At 47.0% G+C, this 19,389-nt stretch overlaps 1 protein-coding gene across 2 annotated transcripts; it reads left to right on the forward strand.

Annotated features, from left to right (window-relative positions):
* The first annotated feature begins 2,338 nt into the window (after positions 1-2,338).
* LOC149344622 (juvenile hormone acid O-methyltransferase-like) lies at positions 2,339-14,030 on the forward strand. Of its 2 annotated transcripts, XM_089542639.1 has the most exons (6): positions 2,339-2,488; positions 3,640-3,736; positions 6,664-6,901; positions 8,442-8,772; positions 9,586-9,742; positions 13,790-14,030. In XM_089542639.1, the coding sequence occupies exons 3-6, from the start codon at positions 6,669-6,671 to the stop codon at positions 13,951-13,953; spliced, it is 885 nt and encodes a 294-aa protein (XP_089398765.1). In that variant the 5' UTR covers positions 2,339-2,488; positions 3,640-3,736; positions 6,664-6,668; the 3' UTR covers positions 13,954-14,030. The 2 variants fall into 2 exon arrangements, with proteins under 2 accessions (XP_089398765.1, XP_089398766.1); XM_089542640.1 differs by lacking the exon at positions 3,640-3,736 and having other exon boundaries at positions 2,340-2,488.
* The last annotated feature ends 5,359 nt before the right edge of the window (positions 14,031-19,389 follow it).

Below are 19,389 nucleotides of genomic sequence, written 5' to 3' on the forward strand. Positions count from 1 at the left end.
GTACGACTCCAATGCAGGGGCCAGCGATGCCTATCTGTTCGCGCCGCCCGGTTGGAAGATGATGAAGACGACGATACCTAAACCCTGCTCGAGAGTGCGTTTGTATCCTCTATGCACCCTGGCCAATCCCCCGCCGTGGGTATGTGCCATTAAGCCTGAGGACATCATCATCATCATCATCGAGAGACTGGCAGTTTAGCGCGCGGGGTGAGCGAGTGAATAAACTTTATGGCCATAAATTGAATTAATGAGGCATAGTGGCGCGGCATGGACCCCAGGTGGGGGTGACTCCTTGGGCCCACGACGTGAAAGCCACTGGTTGCGGTTTGTCTGTGGTCTGTGGTTATCAGCAGTCTATTCCATCCCTCTCCTGTGGGAGCTGGCACTAGGGCGGGGAGGGGGGGGGGGGGGGGGGGCTGTTTTGCGCATCCCCAGAATATGTGAGCCTGTGCTCCGGGGGTATCATTGTTGCAATTCGGACAAGACGGGTCTGAAAAAAGGAAAAGATAAGGAATTCACCGATGGTGACAAGCGCCAAACGGGAGTGACAGAGAAGAGATTGAGTTTGTAATCGACGGAGCAGGCTGGCTTGTGCTCTGTCTAGGTCAAGATGGGGGGCAGGGTATACCAAGCGTTGTTCTCGGGCGGGGTGTTGCGCTGCGTTGATGGCGCAGTGTCCCTCATGATCTCTCGATTTTCGGCAGGGCGACCGCATGTAATCTGTTACTCTAGATCAAAATTTAATATGTACTCCAATTTAACCATTGCACAAAACTTTCCATCCAGAGTTTTCACAAAGTTTTTCCTACTTTTGTGTGGGATTCGTCTTTTGAATCAATGAGGCATAACCTTTTCCGGCCTGTAAGCACCGGTGACCTAGGTTTAGTCCGCCTGTGCGTCCAACCGATAGTTTCACGTTTCATGTTTTTCTGGGACAATATGCACACACAGTAGAGGGTGCATTCTTCCAAGTGAATTTAGTTCGTGCCTTACCGAGCCTCATTGTTTCTTCTGTTTCTTATTGGCCGTGTTTGTGGGGGGAAATGTATGACGTGTATTTGGAGGTTCGCTTTCTACTTGTTCGTTTTCCCCCTGAGTTCCTGTTTGCACAGTTGAGGAAACTTTTGTACAGGGATTTAATTCTTATTCTCTTCCCTCCGCCCATGTACGACACTGTGTATTTTGGTTTACCGCCACATGACGTAGTCAAGAGAGCACGTAAAATGCCCCTCCCACCGTTACAAAAACATTTTTCTATAAGCCAGCCACCGATACATTACCCGCTAAAACATGGTTAGAGATAAAGGGTGCTTTTCTTTCTACGGTAAATTGGCGCCTTTGTGATGGTCCCGAAATAATTGAGCATTGCTCCATCAGTTTGCAAAGATGCAATTTCTGGTATATCACCAACGAACATTAAAAAAAAAAGACAATTTGACACTGAATTCTGCACAATATCTCACTTCACTTCCATTTTTTGATGAACCCTTGGCCATGTTCTTTTTAATTGGATTACACAGCCTCTAAACACTATGAACCAGCAAGCCCAGAAATCCAGACAACACGTATTCAGAACTAATGTTTCAAGCTGAGTTGATTAATATGCAATTGTATTCATTTTAAAGATTGCCACCAGGACGTCCACAAAAGGCCGGGCGGAAAATGAAGCACACGTGCCATATCTTCCCGTCCTTTGTCGTCGACCTGTTCGCGCTTTTCAAAAGTAAGTCGCAATTTGTTTCAAAGAAAAAAAAAGGCTATCTGTATGCAGTTTTCGGTTCTCAGTGGAAACGCCGGGGCAGCTACGCGTACTTTCTTCCTGTTGCCCTTCGGGAACGGATACAACACTTCGGAACAGCTCGCTTGCACTCCTCAGAGCAACGTATTTTTGGAACAAATCTGAGGTGCCGCTCGAATGGTAACCACATTTGCACAGTACTTCGGGCGCCCACGCTCATCTACGAAGCGGCAGCTGGGCTCTGGGTTCTCTGTAGCATGGATAGCAGAGGCTCCACGCGCAAGGCATAGTAGTGAATCATGTACTCTTCCCTTGACACCGGCAGGAAACTGCGGCTGCAAACATCCGAGTACCCGCAGCTGCGTCCGTTTTTGACATGGGTTAGCGAAAACAAAAGGAACAAAAGAGTGCACGAGCATCGAGAGTTTGAACTCTGCCAGGACAGATTCAGCTCTCCCCCTCCACCCTCACACTACAGCTTTTGTAATGTTCCCTTTATGAACGCGGGCGCTGGATGGTAGACACACTCATTATTTTGTTTTTACGCTTTATTGGCGCATTATACCCTTTTGCTATCAATTTTTTAACGTCAACTCGAGCTTGCTGGTCGCCTGCAGCCCCAGACTGCTGCTTGCCCTCCTCCATAAGAAGACCTCTGGCAGCTTAGTGCAGAAGCGGCTTTGTGCAGAGCCATTTCTTTGGAACTTTGCGCCGAATCGTCACGAATTTATTCGTCGCCTACCCTCGCAGGTAAGAAAATCACGCACTTTGTAGTTTTCCCCTCTTCTCTTTCTTTCAATAAATCTAGCTTTCAAGCAGCTAAACTCTTACATTATGGGAGCAGACTGGCCAGGAGTCGAATGTTTACGCTAACGAAAAAAATTCGGATGTACTAAAAATATTTTTCATTTGTAACGATATGAAATTTACGATTAGTTTACGCATTCTAGCTTAGTTAACCCTTTCAGGCGCTTTGTACACAAATTTGTAAGCGGCAAACTTACAGCTTTTTCTGAGAAACTGGAGCACTTAACAGTGATTTCATTATTTCATTCAAATTGAGCACCCTTCTTGTTGCAAATAAGTTGCTTATTTATACCATGTAGCGAATGCAGTAAATAATATTTCACATCAGAGTGAGCTAGGCAGCACTTTGTCCGCCGTTTTTGTGGAGACAAATTTTGCCGCGAGTCAAAACGTCGGTTGTTTTTGCTCAATTTCGAGCATAATGTGAATCCTCAAAGCGGAAAGTGATTCCACGATCTCTACGGTGTTTACCTGACACATGAGAACATTTCGATGTTACTATTTCTAATAAATCTCACACTTTGTACGGAATTCTCTACATCGTTGTAAAAACTTACCTGCTGGTCTTTCACGTTCGAAAACTAACAATTTACCTTTCTTGAGGCCTGAATATACTACTTCGGGGAAAAAATAATTGATTTCACTGAAAACAAAAAATATCGCCTGAAAGGGTTAATTCTTGCTTTTTTTTAGCAGAAATGAACCATGTCGATTGTTGACAGTATGCCACGTTTACGCACACTGCTATTAACCTCGACCTTCGTGTGGCCGATATGTGGGTTCGTTGGAGAACGGCGTCGCGAATCAAAACAGGCGTAAAGGGCTGCTATCGTCCTTTGAGCGCCGTTTTCGAATAGCTCGCTCGCGACGGCGTAAGCACACATTGATGATTAAGAATTCTTATCTAGGAGGCCCCAGTACGGTGATATCACTCAGACTTGTTCCGCCCAGACGGTTTACGTGCCTCGTTTGGAGCTGATAATGCACTTAAACAGATAACAAGCAAACAGACATCTCCTCAGGTGCGCCGCAGTCACAGAATAAAAGTGGGCGTTGAGGGTTTAAACAGTGCCTTTCGCCTTTCGGTTCTCTAGCAAAACACCAGGGACCCTCTGGACCGCATTATCAGCAGCTCTCTGCACGAACTTGATCTTGAGTTGCAAGCCTGTGCTCAACCGAACTTTCTTTCAGGTGAGCTGACAGTCGGTGTATTTTACTGCAGCTTACACTGGCTAGTGATGCGGAAGAAAACAAAGGAAGCTTATTGGTATTCAGGTCGGCCGTCTGACTTCCTTTGATTGAAAGAAGGTTCACCTTAAGTTAAGGACACGCAACGAGGTATGGAAAGAAAAATGATAGGTGTAACGTTAAGAGATCGGAAGCGGAGGGAGGGGTAAGGAACAAACGTGGGTTAATGACATTCTAGTTTAAACCAAGAGGAATAAATGGGCTTGGGCAGGCAGGGCATGTAATGCAAAGGCAAGATAACCGCTGGTCCCCAAGGGTAACGGAGTGGATTCCAAGAGAAGGCAAACGTAGCAGGGGGCTGCAGAAAGTTAGGGGGGCGGATGAGATTAAGAAGTTTGCGGGCGTACGGTGGCCGCAACTGGCAAAGGACAGGGTTAATTGGAGAGACATGGGAGAGGCCTTTGCCCTGCAGTGGGCGTAGTCAGGCTGGTGATGATGATTGATTACTCCTGTTATCCGCTTTTGAGCCCACTAAAAGTTTATTTACAATATTTAATAATGTACAGAAAAGTTGATAACAAGAGGTCGAACTCTCGTGCGTAGTCTGACGTCGGTAGTTTCAGCACAGAGTTAATGACGCTTAGCAGAAAGTTCTCGTATAACTGCTTTTCAATTTGAACGATTGAATTGTGGCTATTTTAAGTGTAACACAAATTAGTCGTAATGGTGCGTAGCGAAATCCGCTCGCGATAAAATTATTTCTTTCTTTTGCCGCAAAAGCTGCTTCCCGTGACTCTGTTCTTCGAAGGGCGTAGTTCTTAGCATGTCGCGCAGAGGGTACTCCTCTTACGCCAGCTTTCGTTATTTTTTTCTGAAAGAGATATCGGTGGAATTATGGCTACCGTAATTGACGTGTGTGTATGATGCTTAGCCTGCCGGCGCATTCAACCTTACGCTGCGGGTGATGGGCAAAGTTCTAAATTTAAGCATCCATCTTATAGCTTAAAGAATTACATAAAAGAAGAAAAGAATTGGCCCGCTATGAGCACATCGCACCATTCCGTATATCTGCCAAAGTCTCTCTAGAGTGCGGTACGGATTGTATTAAGAAAATAGACCAGCCAAAAAGACGCACACAGGAAAACTGAGAAGATAGGAAAGAGGCCCTTTCCAGCCTCTTTTCTATCTCCTTTTCAGCGTTTCTGTGTGTGTCTTTATGGCTGGTTTATTTTCTTAATACACTGCACCAACTAGCCCAACAACATGTGTTGCGGTACGGATGTAAGGCTTTCAGGAAAAAAACTCCCAGGTTGAGATAGATATAAGTGCTAAGCGAAATTATTTTACCGCTGATCCGCTGCTCTGTGAGCAGTGCCCGGCTTTCATTCCAGAAGGCAGCGGTAAGTGTCGCAACCGCGTTGCAGAGAGCACAGTTCATTTCCTGCAGATGCACTGTGAGCGTGATGCCATCAGGAGCTGTCAAGTAGGGGCATGAGCAAAAGCGAAAAGAGCCGCTGGGCAAGAGCCGAACTCCACCGGCGTTGTCTGACATGGCATGTTCTCTAGCAAGCCTGGTAGCAGGTGGCCAGTTCCTAAAAGAGAAATTCGCAGCGAGGAAAGGCATTTTGCGCTTTTGTTTGTTTCTGAAACGCAATAATTATATATATATATATATATATATATATATATATATATATATATATATATATATATATATATATATATATATATGCCCTAGAGCCGGGCCTCTAGACCCGTGTACTATGCGATGTCAGTGCACGTTAAAGAACCCCAGGTGGTCGAAATTTCCGGAGCCCTCCACCATGGCGTCTCTCATAGTCTTAGTCGCTTTGGGACGTTAAACCCCATAAACCAAACCAAACCACTTATGTCTACGTCAGAGGCCAGGCTCCAGGGCATTGCTTGAGGAGTGGGTATGAAATACGGCGCTAAAAGCTAGATGCGATCTTGGATGGCGGTCTTCAGTCTGTAAAATATTCCACAGACAGTGCCCTAACGGCCGCTATATCATTTCGTACGAAACTTTCGTGTGTTGTTTTCATCGAGTAATGGCTTCTCGGAATAGCTTGCCAATTTTGTACCGAAGTAAATGTTCACGTTCGCCTTTACATTTCTGCTTGTTTTGTTGTTGTTCCAGAACGAGTGGGAGAAGCCCTTCATTGAAAAGAACAGAGAATTTGTCCGGCGCCTAAAAATCGCTGGCATGCTACTCTGCGTGGGGAAGGGAATTCGGGGGAATGTGCTGCCGACGAACGAGCCCTGCGCATGTGCACAGCTTGTTTCCGGCAGAGAGGAAGAGACGGGGGAGGGGGGAGGCATTGTGAAGTTTTCTAAAGATGTTGCACTTGGCCTGAAGCTACCAATACCATCGGATGGCCTTGGCTAGAAAAAACTTCAGGAGGCACTTCAGCTCCACCTTAACGGTCTGACGCGATAGAGTTAATGTGTCTCTTCGCAGTCTGGGGTCCTTCCTGCGTATGACTTCGCAGACACGGATACTGTTGGACAATACACGCAACGTCTCCCTTTCACCAAGTAGAGCGAACGTGCCTCGGTGGCCGAGGAGTTATATTTGGTTCCCCTCTCCCCCCAATTTTATTTTCAGTGTAATTAATTTACTTTCCATTCTTACATATCATAACCACGTTTTAGACATGTCATAACCTTATAATCTGAATCAATGTTATGTTTTAATCACTGCAATTATTAACGTTGTCGCGTTAAAATCACTTTCTATTTGCTGCTGTCTTCGAAGTATTTCACGCAGCCAGGGCAACTAATTACTCTGCGAACGCCAAAAAACTCTTCCCGTCGCTGTTATCGCAGTAAGTTTCCTTTCGGCTGAAAACCCGCGTGCAGCTGCCTGTATGAGTGATGCATTGTGACCATATTGCTGTTCTGTGATGCAGAAAGCATGCCGCTGGAAACAATGCATGAGATGAACGCCTCGAAGTCGTCTCCCACGGGACCGTTCCTGACGAAAGACGCTCCGGACGCATACGCCAGCAAGATAGCGCTGCACAAGAAGCCATTTCTTCAATTCCTAGACTCGTTCGAGTGGAAGTACCCGGCAAGCGACCCCCAGCAGCAGTTCTTGGACATCGGTTGCGGAACGGGGGATGTCACTCGAGAACACATCCTACCCAGGTGACAGCAGTTCCTAGAAGATTGTGTCCACCATAGCAGTATCGATATCACTGGGCTGTCTAGAATTGCAAGTGTTAAAACCGCGCTCTTTATTGGAACCAAATGTTTTCCATGACTCAAGAGGAGCGTAACCGGTTGTAACCGTTGCTGCAAGTACAGTAAAGAACCGTATTCTAGCGCTATAACAAACTGCTGCTGAGGCATTGCTAAATGCTGAGATGTATCCGCAGGAAACGCATAAAATATATTCGACTAAAGCACATGAAGTTCACTGCGACTGCCAAAGAGAAATAAGTGCAATAGTGTTTGTGAATCTATTCCTTACATTCCCTTTTCAGAGATCCCATTTCAGACTATAATTATGAACTAACCGAAGCTAAACATCACAAAAAAAAATTAGAAAACACAGGAATATGGAAGAGGCTCAGCTGCTAGTGATGTTTACATTTCTCCCACAGCCGCAGTACTCACGCGCTGGATTATTTCCGACCACCTGCGGTATTTAAACCGCGTCGATATCACGTTACATACAACTTAGAATCTCGAAAAAATGCTCACTTTGGCAAAATATATCAAATAAGGCCAAAAACTTTGGTTAGACACGAGTAAAATAAGAGCAGCCATGGCCTTCAGTAAATTTCGTTATATATGATTCCGCCAGGCTTCCAGTGGCCAAGTGACTCGCCATCAGTATGGCCTCACCGCAATCGTGCACACGAACGTTGCTGCAGTATGTTACTGTGTTCATGATATGCGGCGCCCGAGACGATGGCATTTAGCTCTTCGCTGGCTTCTTTCTGTCGGTTTCGTGCTATCCCCATGAGCTACCTTTAGTCGCTTCCTTCCCTTTCACGTGTTTCCCCATCCACTCCAACGTTTTTCACGTCGTCGTTGCCCTGCTCGGCAAAATTACATCGATGAGTAATTTTTAGGGCGCTAACTGTTATAATGGCCATTCCTCGCATTTAGCCATTGCTTCTCTGAAGCCTGGTCTCGCAGCGAAAGCAGGCATAACCAAGTGTTGGTGTGGAACAACCACCTGGGTCTCACAAGCCCCACGAGTGGCAGCACCTGCGATTGCAGTCCAGTGGCGCATCGCTTAATCGCTGAACCACTGCGCCAAGATTGGTATATGAGGACACCCAAGGATCTATGAGTATAATGTCGATAACTACCAATTCCTCATACATGTGCATTAACCCATTAAAGCTATCTCACATAAACTTGACGCGGAGGTTAAGTCCGATTTCCGCGATCTTTGTATCAAGCCTGCCTGCTTGACCTCGAAAACTGAGCCTCGATCCGGAACCGAAGTGCTAGCGTACCTAATTCGCATTAGGGCCTAAGCACGCTAAACCGTCCGCCAGTTTTTGACCTCAACAGACTTTCTAGCTTAATATTCCGGTTTACAGTACCACCGCCCCTAATATTCAATTCGCTAGAGACAAAAAAAAGTCTGCACTATGGAAGCGGGCAGACCCTCGGTTCAGTCTCGAGTTCCTCATGAGGGGCTCTACATATGTTCTGCTCGGCTTGGCAGGTGCCCTCCATGTCGACGCATCGTAGCCACAGACTTCTCTGCCAAGATGCTCGAGTACGCCCGAGAGCACTTCCCGCACCCCAAGATCGAGTACAGGCAGCTGGACATAGGCTTGGATGTGGAGCCATTCCTGGCGGAGCACGGAACATTCCAGCGCGTGTACAGCATGAGGACCCTTCACTGGGTGAAGGACCAGGCCAGGGCATTCGCGAACATCTCCCGTCTCATGACGCCTGGGGGAGAGTGCCTGCTTCTGTTCTTGGGTCGCTGCGACGTGTTCGACTTCATTCGGCGGATGGCCAAGCTGGAGCCCTGGACAAAGTATTCCGATGTACGTGCCAACTTCCAAAAGCTATAGATTATGCTGTTTATAAAAAATTTCTTGTTTTAAACAATTTTCAGCTTTTTTAAACCAAGTGAATTTGTTTCGTAATGTAACCTAACTTCTATGCAAAAAGTCAATCACAGTCAACATGTGTGGCCAAGATGAGCAACATAACAAGAAACGTGTACTCGCTTTTGGAAGTGGGAGCAAAATAGCACGAAAAAAACTTCTTTTCAAACAAGTAAGAACGGGCAGCGGTGTAACATGCCGGTACTATCTACTGCGTTCTAAAGATGATTGTTTCATGCTATTTTCATTTCGTTTCCCAAATAGAGTGCGCATTTTATGTTATGTTACTTTTCAGGGCCGCAGTTTGTTTATTGCAAAAGGGTTTACCTATAGAAGTTGGTTTGCAATATGGAGCAAATGCTTTTGGTAGTCGGCGCCCGTCACCTCCTTTTGTGCGTTCGACTTCGTCTTTCGGTCTTTTTACGTTCTTTTCGTTTTTTTTTCTAGCCTTTTATGAGTGGCAAAATCTCCCTTTTTATCTTTTCAATGAAAGTTTCCTGTTTGTCCCTCGAACGTCGTCTCAGTGCTTCTTTAATCTGTTAAAACCATTGCAGTCGTCGCAATACGGCGAAATCCACCGGCGGAAACTGCGTTTACCTTAGTGAATAAATTCTTAGTCGTCCTTCTCATTAGTTGCAGACATCTGCCTGTGAATGCCTCTTTGTAGTTAGTACACAACCTTAGCACGTTCTTTTTCAAACTGATTCCTATTGGAACCTTAAAAACATATCCACAACTTATCTTTCATAGGTTTGCGAAAACGCTGTGCCAAAGACTCACGACATCGCCGATGCGGCCGAGCTAAAGTCGTATGTGGAGAATCTTGTCCACTCAGCCGGTTTGACACTAATCACATTAGATGTCTGGCAGCGGGAATCTTCATTCTTGGACACGGAGAAAGCTGTTGGTAAGTAGACGCACGTTATGCCTCAAGTTTCTTCGGGGATTTGCCAGTTTCAGTGCGTGCTTTGGGTAATCGCGCAGTCGGAAAGAAAGTAGACAAAGTTTGTTTCGGAAACGGATATCACATCGATTGTTCCCTTTCTGTATGTGCTTCAAAATGGCCCGTTTATTTAATGGTTTGGTTGAGTGCTGTAGCATTGACCCAAAAATGCACTGACACCTTGATCGATACTTTGTCTCTCGCTACCACCACGATGCGATGTACTTTGGCAGAAGACTTGGTTAAAGGAGGGTAAAACTTACGTGCGCGAATAAAGTGAAGGTTGGTGTAAGTTAATCGGCCAACGCAACCATTGCCTTTTTTGAGAGGATGTTACAATAACTGCATTACACTTGCGTCAATGAAGTTAACGATTTTGTCACGATCATCGTTATGACCGTTACCAAAATATATTTTAATGCAGCGAATTTTTCTTCCACGTAAAATAGTCGTACTTCGGCTGCTAAAAGTGAAAAGTATGTAACTTTTCTGGAAGGATTTGTGTCTGGATCTCGTATTTGTAACATTAATTTTTTTGGCTAGTTCTTTTAAAATATGAGCTTTAAATCAAGTTCTACGCTGAATGTGATGTCCTAGAACGCAGAAGGGCACGCGCGTGCCTATATTTAGCGACGCTCGTTAATCTCTTCATTCCGGAAGATTAAACAAGCCCGAAGCAGAAGTAGTATTCCGACAAATTACGTAATGTTGTCTACGGCACAGCAACCGAATAAAAATACGTGCAATATTACGTGCGTCAATTTCTATCCATTCTTCATCCATCAAAACGGCAGATCTTACCCGATTCACAGACACGGCATTGCTGGCTGAAGTTTGGCCCGCTGGAAGGCTGGAATTTGTATGATAGTGACTGCTCAATTGCCGCTAGTGAGGTCTAAAGCTAATAAGATGAACATTCAGCACGTCGCAAAGGTTGTAATATTTCACGTTTTTGGCGGCATACTGCTCCCGTCTAAACAGGGTCAAAAAATTGAGCAAGTGAAACCATGTACTTAAACTCTACATGCTCCAGTTCGGTTCAGTTTTTAGTCCAGTCGGGCAAAATGGCTGAGGGCAACGGAAAAAAAATCGCGCATGCGGTGTGGCATAGCTCCCATCTCCCGTAGTAGTTCGGCGCGGCACGAAACGGCGATGACGGCAAATAGGAAGGGAAGACGTGGACAAAGCAATACGTAAAATATAACGACAATAACTCATCTTTACGGTTCCTGTAGAATTAAAAAAATAGGTTGGCTAATAACATTCGCAGGACTTCTTTCATTTAAGATAGGAATTTATTCGTTACCTTGCAGTAACGTTTAAGCAAGATCGAATTGAGCAGAGAGTCGGTGATCGAGTCCGGAGCACTGCTTTGTCGAAGAATAGTTTCTCGTGACAAGTAAGCAGAAAAAAATAGCATGTAGTGTTACGATTCGTGGATGCTGCATTAGCGATACTACAGCTTAAACGTGAAGCAAATGGCCGCGTCCAGGTGATCAGGATGCAGAGGAGTACACCTCTGCGCTAATTGAGGGGAGGCTGAGCATTGGACGGTTATAAATGAGCAAAAGGGGTGGTTTGACGAACGAGTAGGTGGTTGCTTAAGGCAGATTTTGCTGCCTAGCGAGTGAAGGAAAGTGGTACGCTCGCGAGACTGCGAGCTGATTGGTTCGGTTTATGGGGTTTTACGTCCCAAAGCGACTCAGGCTAGGAGGAACGCCGTGGTGAAGGGCTCCGGAAATTTCGACCACCTGGGGTTCGTTAACGTGCACTGACATCGCACAGTACACGGGCCTCTAGAATGTCGCCTCCATCGAAATTCGACCGCCGCGGCCGGGATCGAACCCGCATCTTTAGGGTCAGCAGCCGAGTGCCACAACCTCTCGGCTGCTGACACTAAAGACGCGGGTTCGAGCTGAGGATGGGGCACTATCAATGCTACTTCTTAAGGAATGCATCATCACGGGCTTCGAAAAAGCGGCGACAGTGCTAAATGAAGTTTCGAACCTGCGCTTGCCGCCATGATGGCACGTAACTCATAAGCTTACACGTTTAACACGTAAAAATATGCCTGTTTATGGCCTAAGAATGCCACTCCCTTATCCTGTTTGTGAAAGATATGAATGCCATGTACAAAAGACTTAGTGTTAGGTATTCGAGGGTGATGACCACACAGCACGTAAATAATTAGCATCGATCTCATATTGCAAAATATAGCAATTTCTTGCAGAAGGTTCTAAGTGGCATATCACTCTCTGAATAAAAATCGCGTAGAGACCAATGAACGCACTATAGTATTAGCAGTGTCGTAGGGCGAATAAGTGAACACAGCTGCACGACAGTGATGTTCTGATCAATGTAAAATAACATAGACATCGCTGAAAAAAATATAGCAGGTTATGGCCTCTTGCTTGTATTCTTTTTCCACGTTATTTGTGGTGCGCAGAAAACAAGCATTCGCCTGAGCTTGAAATCACGCTGTCGGTTAACGACTGCGTGTGTCCTATCGGGGCCCGAAGTTTATTTCATTTTTCAAGTGTGTTGCCCATGCAGTTATACTTTCAGTAGCATTTTATCATTATCATCAACGTTGTCATCACGATCATCCTGACTACGTCCACTGCACCTATGTCTGCCAAAAGACATGTAACGTGCGAAGCAACACACGTTTTATGAAAACTCCCGTAGAGCGTCGAAATGAGGGACAGCTAACGGCAGTTGGACAACATACACCGCTGCAGCAAAAATGGTCAAGTGACAGCATCGAGCGTTTCCTTGTCTGTAGCGCCGGCTCTCTGCCAGAGATCCCTTCTTGCCCTGAACATTCCGCAAGTAGCGCCACCTGTTTTCCCCTAGTGGCGAACGCCGCGTAGCTAGTCCAGTGTTTTAGGAGAATTTTCAGCTACGAAGTTTCTGTGTAAGTTATATAGCTTTCCTTCGTAGCCGTGTGGCCACGCTTGTGTGAATGCTAATGAGTAATTACTCTCTTATTAACGCGTGGGGATATCATAAAACTCTGCAGAGTTCCGAGAGAAACTGCGTGAACATGGCGATTCTCATGGTCAGCTCTTCTTCCTCGCCGAAAATGCCACGTATAAAGTGTTCCCTGCGTCCACACCATTTCCGAAGGCTACAGAACATCAGTGGGATACATGGAACGTGCAGGGATTTTGAGTGTTCAACTCCGCGCGGCTCGTGCTTGCAGCGATTTCTTCGGCTTGCGAGTCGGAACTCGTGCTCAAAATAACTTACGCTGGAACGTGCGGAGGGTTTCGGTTTATTGCATTTTATAGCGGCAAGCAAGCTGGCAGCCTTTAATTGCTGTTAAAACATTGTAACCTGCGCTTTTTTTTCCTCTAATCTATCAGTAACTATACGAACCCTCGTGACCCATCATGACTTATATCTGGATGTATGTACGCTTACCCCGTTGGAACATAAATTGTCGTGGTTGTGTTGTTCACGGAAAGCGAAAAAAGTCCAGTGCGGAAGCAATCTCTATAAAAAATAGAGAGAAAAGAAATCGCAGCGCAGTAGGAGCTGCGTTACAGCTCATGCTCTGAATGTGCACTCATCTCTTCTAATACCGTCAATTCAGTCCGCAGGCAGGCAGATAACCTTGTCGGGTGAGTCTTAAGGGGCAGTATACATGCAAAGATGTTAAGGGTTGTATAGGAGGGTGGAAAAAGGTGGGAGCATCTTTCTGTTGCGGAAATTGTGCTGCACCCAACTTTAAGTGAATGCTACAATATACCTCTTGTTATCAGGTCACGCGAGTAACCTTGGTGAATTGGGTTTCTGGGTATAAATACAATGCCATATCGTCTTAAATACGGAAGCACTTCCAAACAATCCCTAACGTCCTTGGCCGCATAAACAAGTCATAACATATCTAAGGTTATCGCCAGCCGGGGGCGCAACCATAAGTTTCAGTGCACATACACACCGTGCAGAGAAGATGCACCGGCGTTTTAGCGCGAGCTCACCGTGTGTTCCCCTCTTCTTGCGCAGAGATGTTCCTGATGACTAATCCAGTGCTGCCGATTTTGCCCGAAGAAGAGAAAGAAGCCTTCACAGCGGATGCCAGGAAACACGTCCCAGCTTGGCGCGCCGCTTACCACGAGAACAACCCGCTGCCATTTGCCAGTTTCGTTGTGCACGCTTCGAAAGCTTAAAGTGTTTTCTTTCATCCTGCCCTGTCTGCGTTTTCTTTTACGCCTCCGAAATAAAATATTCCTGCGGTTTCACGTCTGACTTTTTTTTTTCTTCAAATACCGCTACGAAGGGGCATCAGCCGCAACTGCCTGCACAACTTTGTTTCACATAGAGAAAATAATGTAGATAGAACAAATCTTTGGATGAATAGAGAAAAATTCCGCGTCAAGTCTAAAATGGCATGTTACAGGAGACAAGCGCTGCCACTTATAACATTAAGTTAGTGAGACGCTAGGTCGTTTCGTCATTGAAAATGCCAGTGTATTTTGGCAGTTTCCGACTAATAAATTATCTCGAAAACTTGACACGATAATTAAATGTCAATGACTCTGACAAAGCAGATAAAAAGGAGATGCTGCTGCTTTGGTACTGAGAGCGCGGTGCGCTAACTTTTGCCTCTTTCGCCTGTATTTACCCGCCATGTCATTGCTCGCCTCTGTTCTGAGAATCGCACGCAGAGTTCCGGGCGTCCTTGAATAAAGACGCTTTATTCAAGCGGTGGCTCACAAGTGCCCTTTGTATTCCCCACCTTTGGCTTTAGACCGACCTACCAGCCTCCACGGAGCTCTATTGCGGCCTTCTTTTACGTCCTTGGCTCTCCGGTAAGGCAACCGCCAGCGCAATCGTCAGAATTTTGCCGACCTTCGTGGCGACGATGTCGACGACTGGCTCGCGAATTACACCAGGGTCAGTGCTTTCAACCCATGGGATGACTCCCATGAACTGATGAACGTCGTCTTATACTTGACTGGCGCGGTTCCTGAATCACGACAAAGGTATTCCCGATTGGCCAACCTTCACACAGAAGTTGCGGAAAGTTTTCGGTACCCCTTCTGGTTGTTCTGATTTCTCTAAGAAGAAATCTGCCGCCCGTCTGAAGCAGCCTGGCGAGTCCCACACGTCTTACATCGAGTACGGCCTCGCGAGTCAGTGCTGCAATGACGGAGGCGGAGCGCGTTCGCCATGCACCTTCTTAAGGGCATAGGCACCGCCACCGTCATAGGCGCCAGCATGACACTTCTGCCGTGCAGGACTCCGACTTTTCCCGTCACTCTATCCATCGTCTGGAAAAGCAGGATGTTTCTAGGCCCTCTCGTTGTACTACACGCCGCTCCCCTTCGCCTCTCCGCCGCCCGTCACCGCTTCGTGCTGCCTCTCGAACCTTCGCGCCCCTAGTGCGGAAGGCTAACAGAAGCAGTTTTTGGAAAGCTGCTTCGTGTGCGAACTGTTCAATTCCTCCCGCACGGCCTTCCAGCATGTTAACAGTATTTATCGAAGAAGTGTTTGAGGCCCTCATCGACACGGGCGCCGTTTATTCCGTCATTCACCACACCTTGTGTTCCCGCCTAGGCAAAGTGACAACTCGATACATCGGTCCCCCGCACCGTGGAGCCAACAGCACTCTCATCAAAGCTATGGTACAATATATCACGCGCGTTCCCATCGATGACCAGCGGCATCGATCACTAGGGCTCGGGATACTGGCAAATTCAATTCCCATCCATGAATCCAAGGACAAGATCGCGTTTGCTACCCCCGACGGTTTGTATGAGCTTAAAGTGGTGCCTTCCGGCCTGTGCAGTGCTCCTGCCACCTTTTAGCGCATGATCGACACCGTGCTTCGGGCAATGAAATAGAAGACGTGGTTTTGTTATCTCGACGAAATCATCTTTTGTCGGACTTCGCCCAGCACTTACACCGTCTTACCGATGTTCTCATGGGTTGCACAAGCCGGTCTTAAGCTCAAGACCAAGAAGTACCACTTCGAGAGCAAAACCATCAAAGTCTAACTATGTCGTTAAACTAGCCCGGTCCTGACAAAATTGCAGCATTAAACAATTTTTCTCGGCACCAACTCTAGAAAGAACTTCGCAGGTTCCTTGTCTTAGCGCCGTACTTCCTTTTTTTTTACACAGAACTTTGCTTCCATCGCGGCCCCGCTACACGACCTCTCGAAGTCTGAAGCGGTTTACCTCTGGTCCACTGAGTGCGAAGAAGAGGGAAGGCGGGCGATATTTACGGACGTCCCCTCGCTGTCGCGGCTCGGTCTCGTTTCTGTGCGGCCACGGCCGGTCCCCGCCGACTATCGGAGCTCACTTGACCGTTATCACTTTCGGCCAATAAGCGACAGCTTCGGCAGCGCCTGGCGGTACGCGCTTGCGACCAGTTTGGGGTAAAGCCCCTTGATATTATCAAGGGGCTTTAGTTTGGGGAAGAGGGCAGCGCAGCGCTCTCGAGCGGACCATCTGGTTGCTCACCCGTAGGGAGGGACTTTTCTGTGTCCCCACGGCGCGCCTCGCGGGCAGCTTGTTTAACCAGCTTGCTTTGAAGGGAAATCTCCGACTGTTAGCAAAACGGTGCGACAAATGGCAAGCGGTTATCAATCTTTATAAACGGCTTTCTCTGCGTCAGTAAAACACGTTAAGCAATATAACGTTCCGTAGGCCATAAACAATAATAAAATCAGAGATGTAGAAGAATATAAAAACCCAGGCGTAACAAAACTCCCCCTGCTCAATTGGACGAAACATTTTGATGACACACTCTCCTCCGCCCGCAGAAGACTCGGATTTCTAAGTCCCGCATGGGCAGTGGCCCTAAGGCATCAAGACTGAAAGCATATACTTCCACTGTAAGGCCTAACCTCGAATATGCCTTCATTGCATGGGACCCCTACCCAACGGGCGACACATAAAAACTCAGGAAAAACCCAACGTCTTCAGGCACGCTTCATCTTCAGTCGCCTAGACTCTCCTTGCGCCATGCTAAAGCTTGCAAATTTGGAACCACTGGTAGAAAAAGATGAAAAGTCCGTCTCAACTGCTGCTTCCAGTAGTTATACTTCTTCCTACTTGGTATTCGACTCGAAAACTACATCGCTAAAGATTCTACACAAGTCTCGCACGGTGAGAGTATCCTTAGCTTTAAACCTGTCCATGCGCGCACCAATAAATGTGAGTTCTTATTTTTTTCTAAGGGCAGTTTCCGAATAAAACTCTCTACCTAATAATTCCCAGTTATTTCGCTCTCCTTGAGCTATGTGTTGTTAGCTCGGCAGCTGTTTGTGTAGCTCATTGCGTTCTTCACTTGTATTATTGTATTGCGTATTATTGTAGTATGTATTCGTCATATTATTCCGTGTAATTGTACAGATCGTACTGATGCACTTGCCAATTTCTCTGTTGCCTGATGTCATGATCACTGGTATTCTTTTATGTATTTTCTCTCTGCTGCTTGGGTATACATGTGCGCCGTATTTCATAAATAAATAAATATACTTGAGGAACCGTGGCCTTATTTCAGTAGGCAATTGATTTCCTTGACTCGACGCCGAAACGCTTTATACGGCTTATCCTTTCCGGCATGGTTAGTTATTTTGATTCAAACCAAAAATTATTCTGCCTGGACAACGTATCCACAACTCAAGGAATCCAGTTCTATAGCTTTGCAACGCGAAACACCAACACATATATTGCATGCCTGTAAAAAAAATGGATAAAATGCCACAATGGCTGAAAATTGTGTCATCAAAACACCAGGAATTCTCAAATAAACAGCCGATGGATTGTAATACCGAAGGCCTCTTTCGAAGAAGAGCATGAGGCTAGAAATTAAGAAAAAAATTTTGTAATTATGGGGGTGACAAAGTATTCTGAGCGTTCTTGCAACACAAGCGATCGCAGAGATTGCAGCAGTACTCAAACGGTTCTGAAATTGCCTAGTTAATGCATTCGATGCTCCTACGGCTTTCGCCTACCTCCACAACCTCCTCAGGTTCGGTGGCAGGTGCACTGAAACCTTGCTGTCGCGCTCTCCTGCTTGAGTCCTCGGTTGCATGACGAAGTGGGCCTTGGCAGGCCTAGCGCGTCCGTTTGTGAACCTATGCTCGTCGAAAAGCCTGTGAAAAGCCTTGTTTCGAGCATTCGGCCGCGACCAAGCCCAGCATGCTCGCACTGGATAAAGGGCAGAGCGTCGCGGCGCGAATACAGGTGTCTCCTACTAAAAGAGAAGTCGCTGCGAGTCTGAAAAGGGCCAGACTCTAAGAGAAAGTGAAAAGAACAGCTGCCGTAACAAGAAGGCCCAGCTTGACCCCAGGTTGGAAGTTCTGCAGTTGAAAAGAGAAAGTGACTGCCGCGGAGGCGCAAGTGAAGGGCCTGAATGATGCCGCAGATCAGCGCGGCCGAGAGCATCACATCGGTCGTATACTGTATCCGAGGCATCCGAAGAACGCTCTCAACTCACCTTAGACTACGCGCTTGAATAGGCACTCGTGCACATCGCCCCGCGGCCGCAACCGCAGCAGCATGACTGCGGGGAGTGCCATGTCTGCCAAAATCTGGCTGAGGCACCTGAAGGCCGCGCTACATTCATTACAACAGTCTTCTCGGCGAACCACATCGACGGTGTAACCGCGAGAACCTGAGGCATGTCCTCCCTGAGGTTGTTCGTGAGGGGCTCCGTCGCATCCCTTCATCCTCTCAACTGCACCCATGCAGGTTGTCTGCGAAGCGGTCGATTATGCTCTAAGCCCCGAGTCATCGGCGATTTCACCGCACCAAGCAGAGGATATTAACTCCACTTTTGCAGAACGCAGTACAAGACCTGGACAAGACGCCTCGAGTCATCGTCAATGTGGACGTGCTGTGCAAGAAAAACTGAAAAAAACTGAGCTCCGACTTGAGTAAAACGCGTTAGCCCCTGCTCACTATGCCATCCACATGACGGCATTACTCCGCACAGCTCGTAGAGGCCCCCATGCGCAATGGAAGCTTTCGACTCCGCTTCCTCAAGGACAAATGATGACGTCACATTCACTCATCGCTCTCCTGCTGGCCTCCGCGATAAGTGGAAAGCTTCCGTTCTCTCAAGCAGTCCAAGGAGACCGCTGTTGATGCTTCTGCTTTCGCGTACTAACGACGCGGCGGAGCAGCGGCAGCCCTATAGACTCTGGCGACGCCGACGTCGGCTTTTCCACCTCACGAGCTCCTTAACTCTTTGGCGTTAAAACCGCCGCCTGGTCTTCAAGCGCGTTGTCGTTTAGCGCCCAGCAAAGCCTGAGGTAGTGCGACGCCTGGAGAACCAACGATAACCGCCTGTTCTCCTTTCATTGCGGTGATGTGCTCCTACCCCGACCTACAGTGTCTCATTCAGTGCATGGAAGACAACGCCTCTACGCCCCCACAGCGTTTAGGCGTGCGCTGTCTTCTTTCTGTATAAAAGACGGCACGATCGTGAAGAACTCTGCGCCCAATAAGACCACCTACATTGTCGTTTTTGCTAACAGCCTTCGAGAAGAAATTTTAGAGGCTTCAGACGACCAGCCGGCATATGAACATCTAGAGTGCACACGTACGCTCCTGCCGAATTCAAGAAATGAATTGCTTGTCTTGGTTATT

The sequence above is a fragment of the Amblyomma mixtum genome, chromosome 5 (assembly GCF_055824585.1).
Source record: "Amblyomma mixtum isolate Tamu chromosome 5, ASM5582458v1, whole genome shotgun sequence".
Taxonomy (NCBI): domain Eukaryota; kingdom Metazoa; phylum Arthropoda; class Arachnida; order Ixodida; family Ixodidae; genus Amblyomma; species Amblyomma mixtum.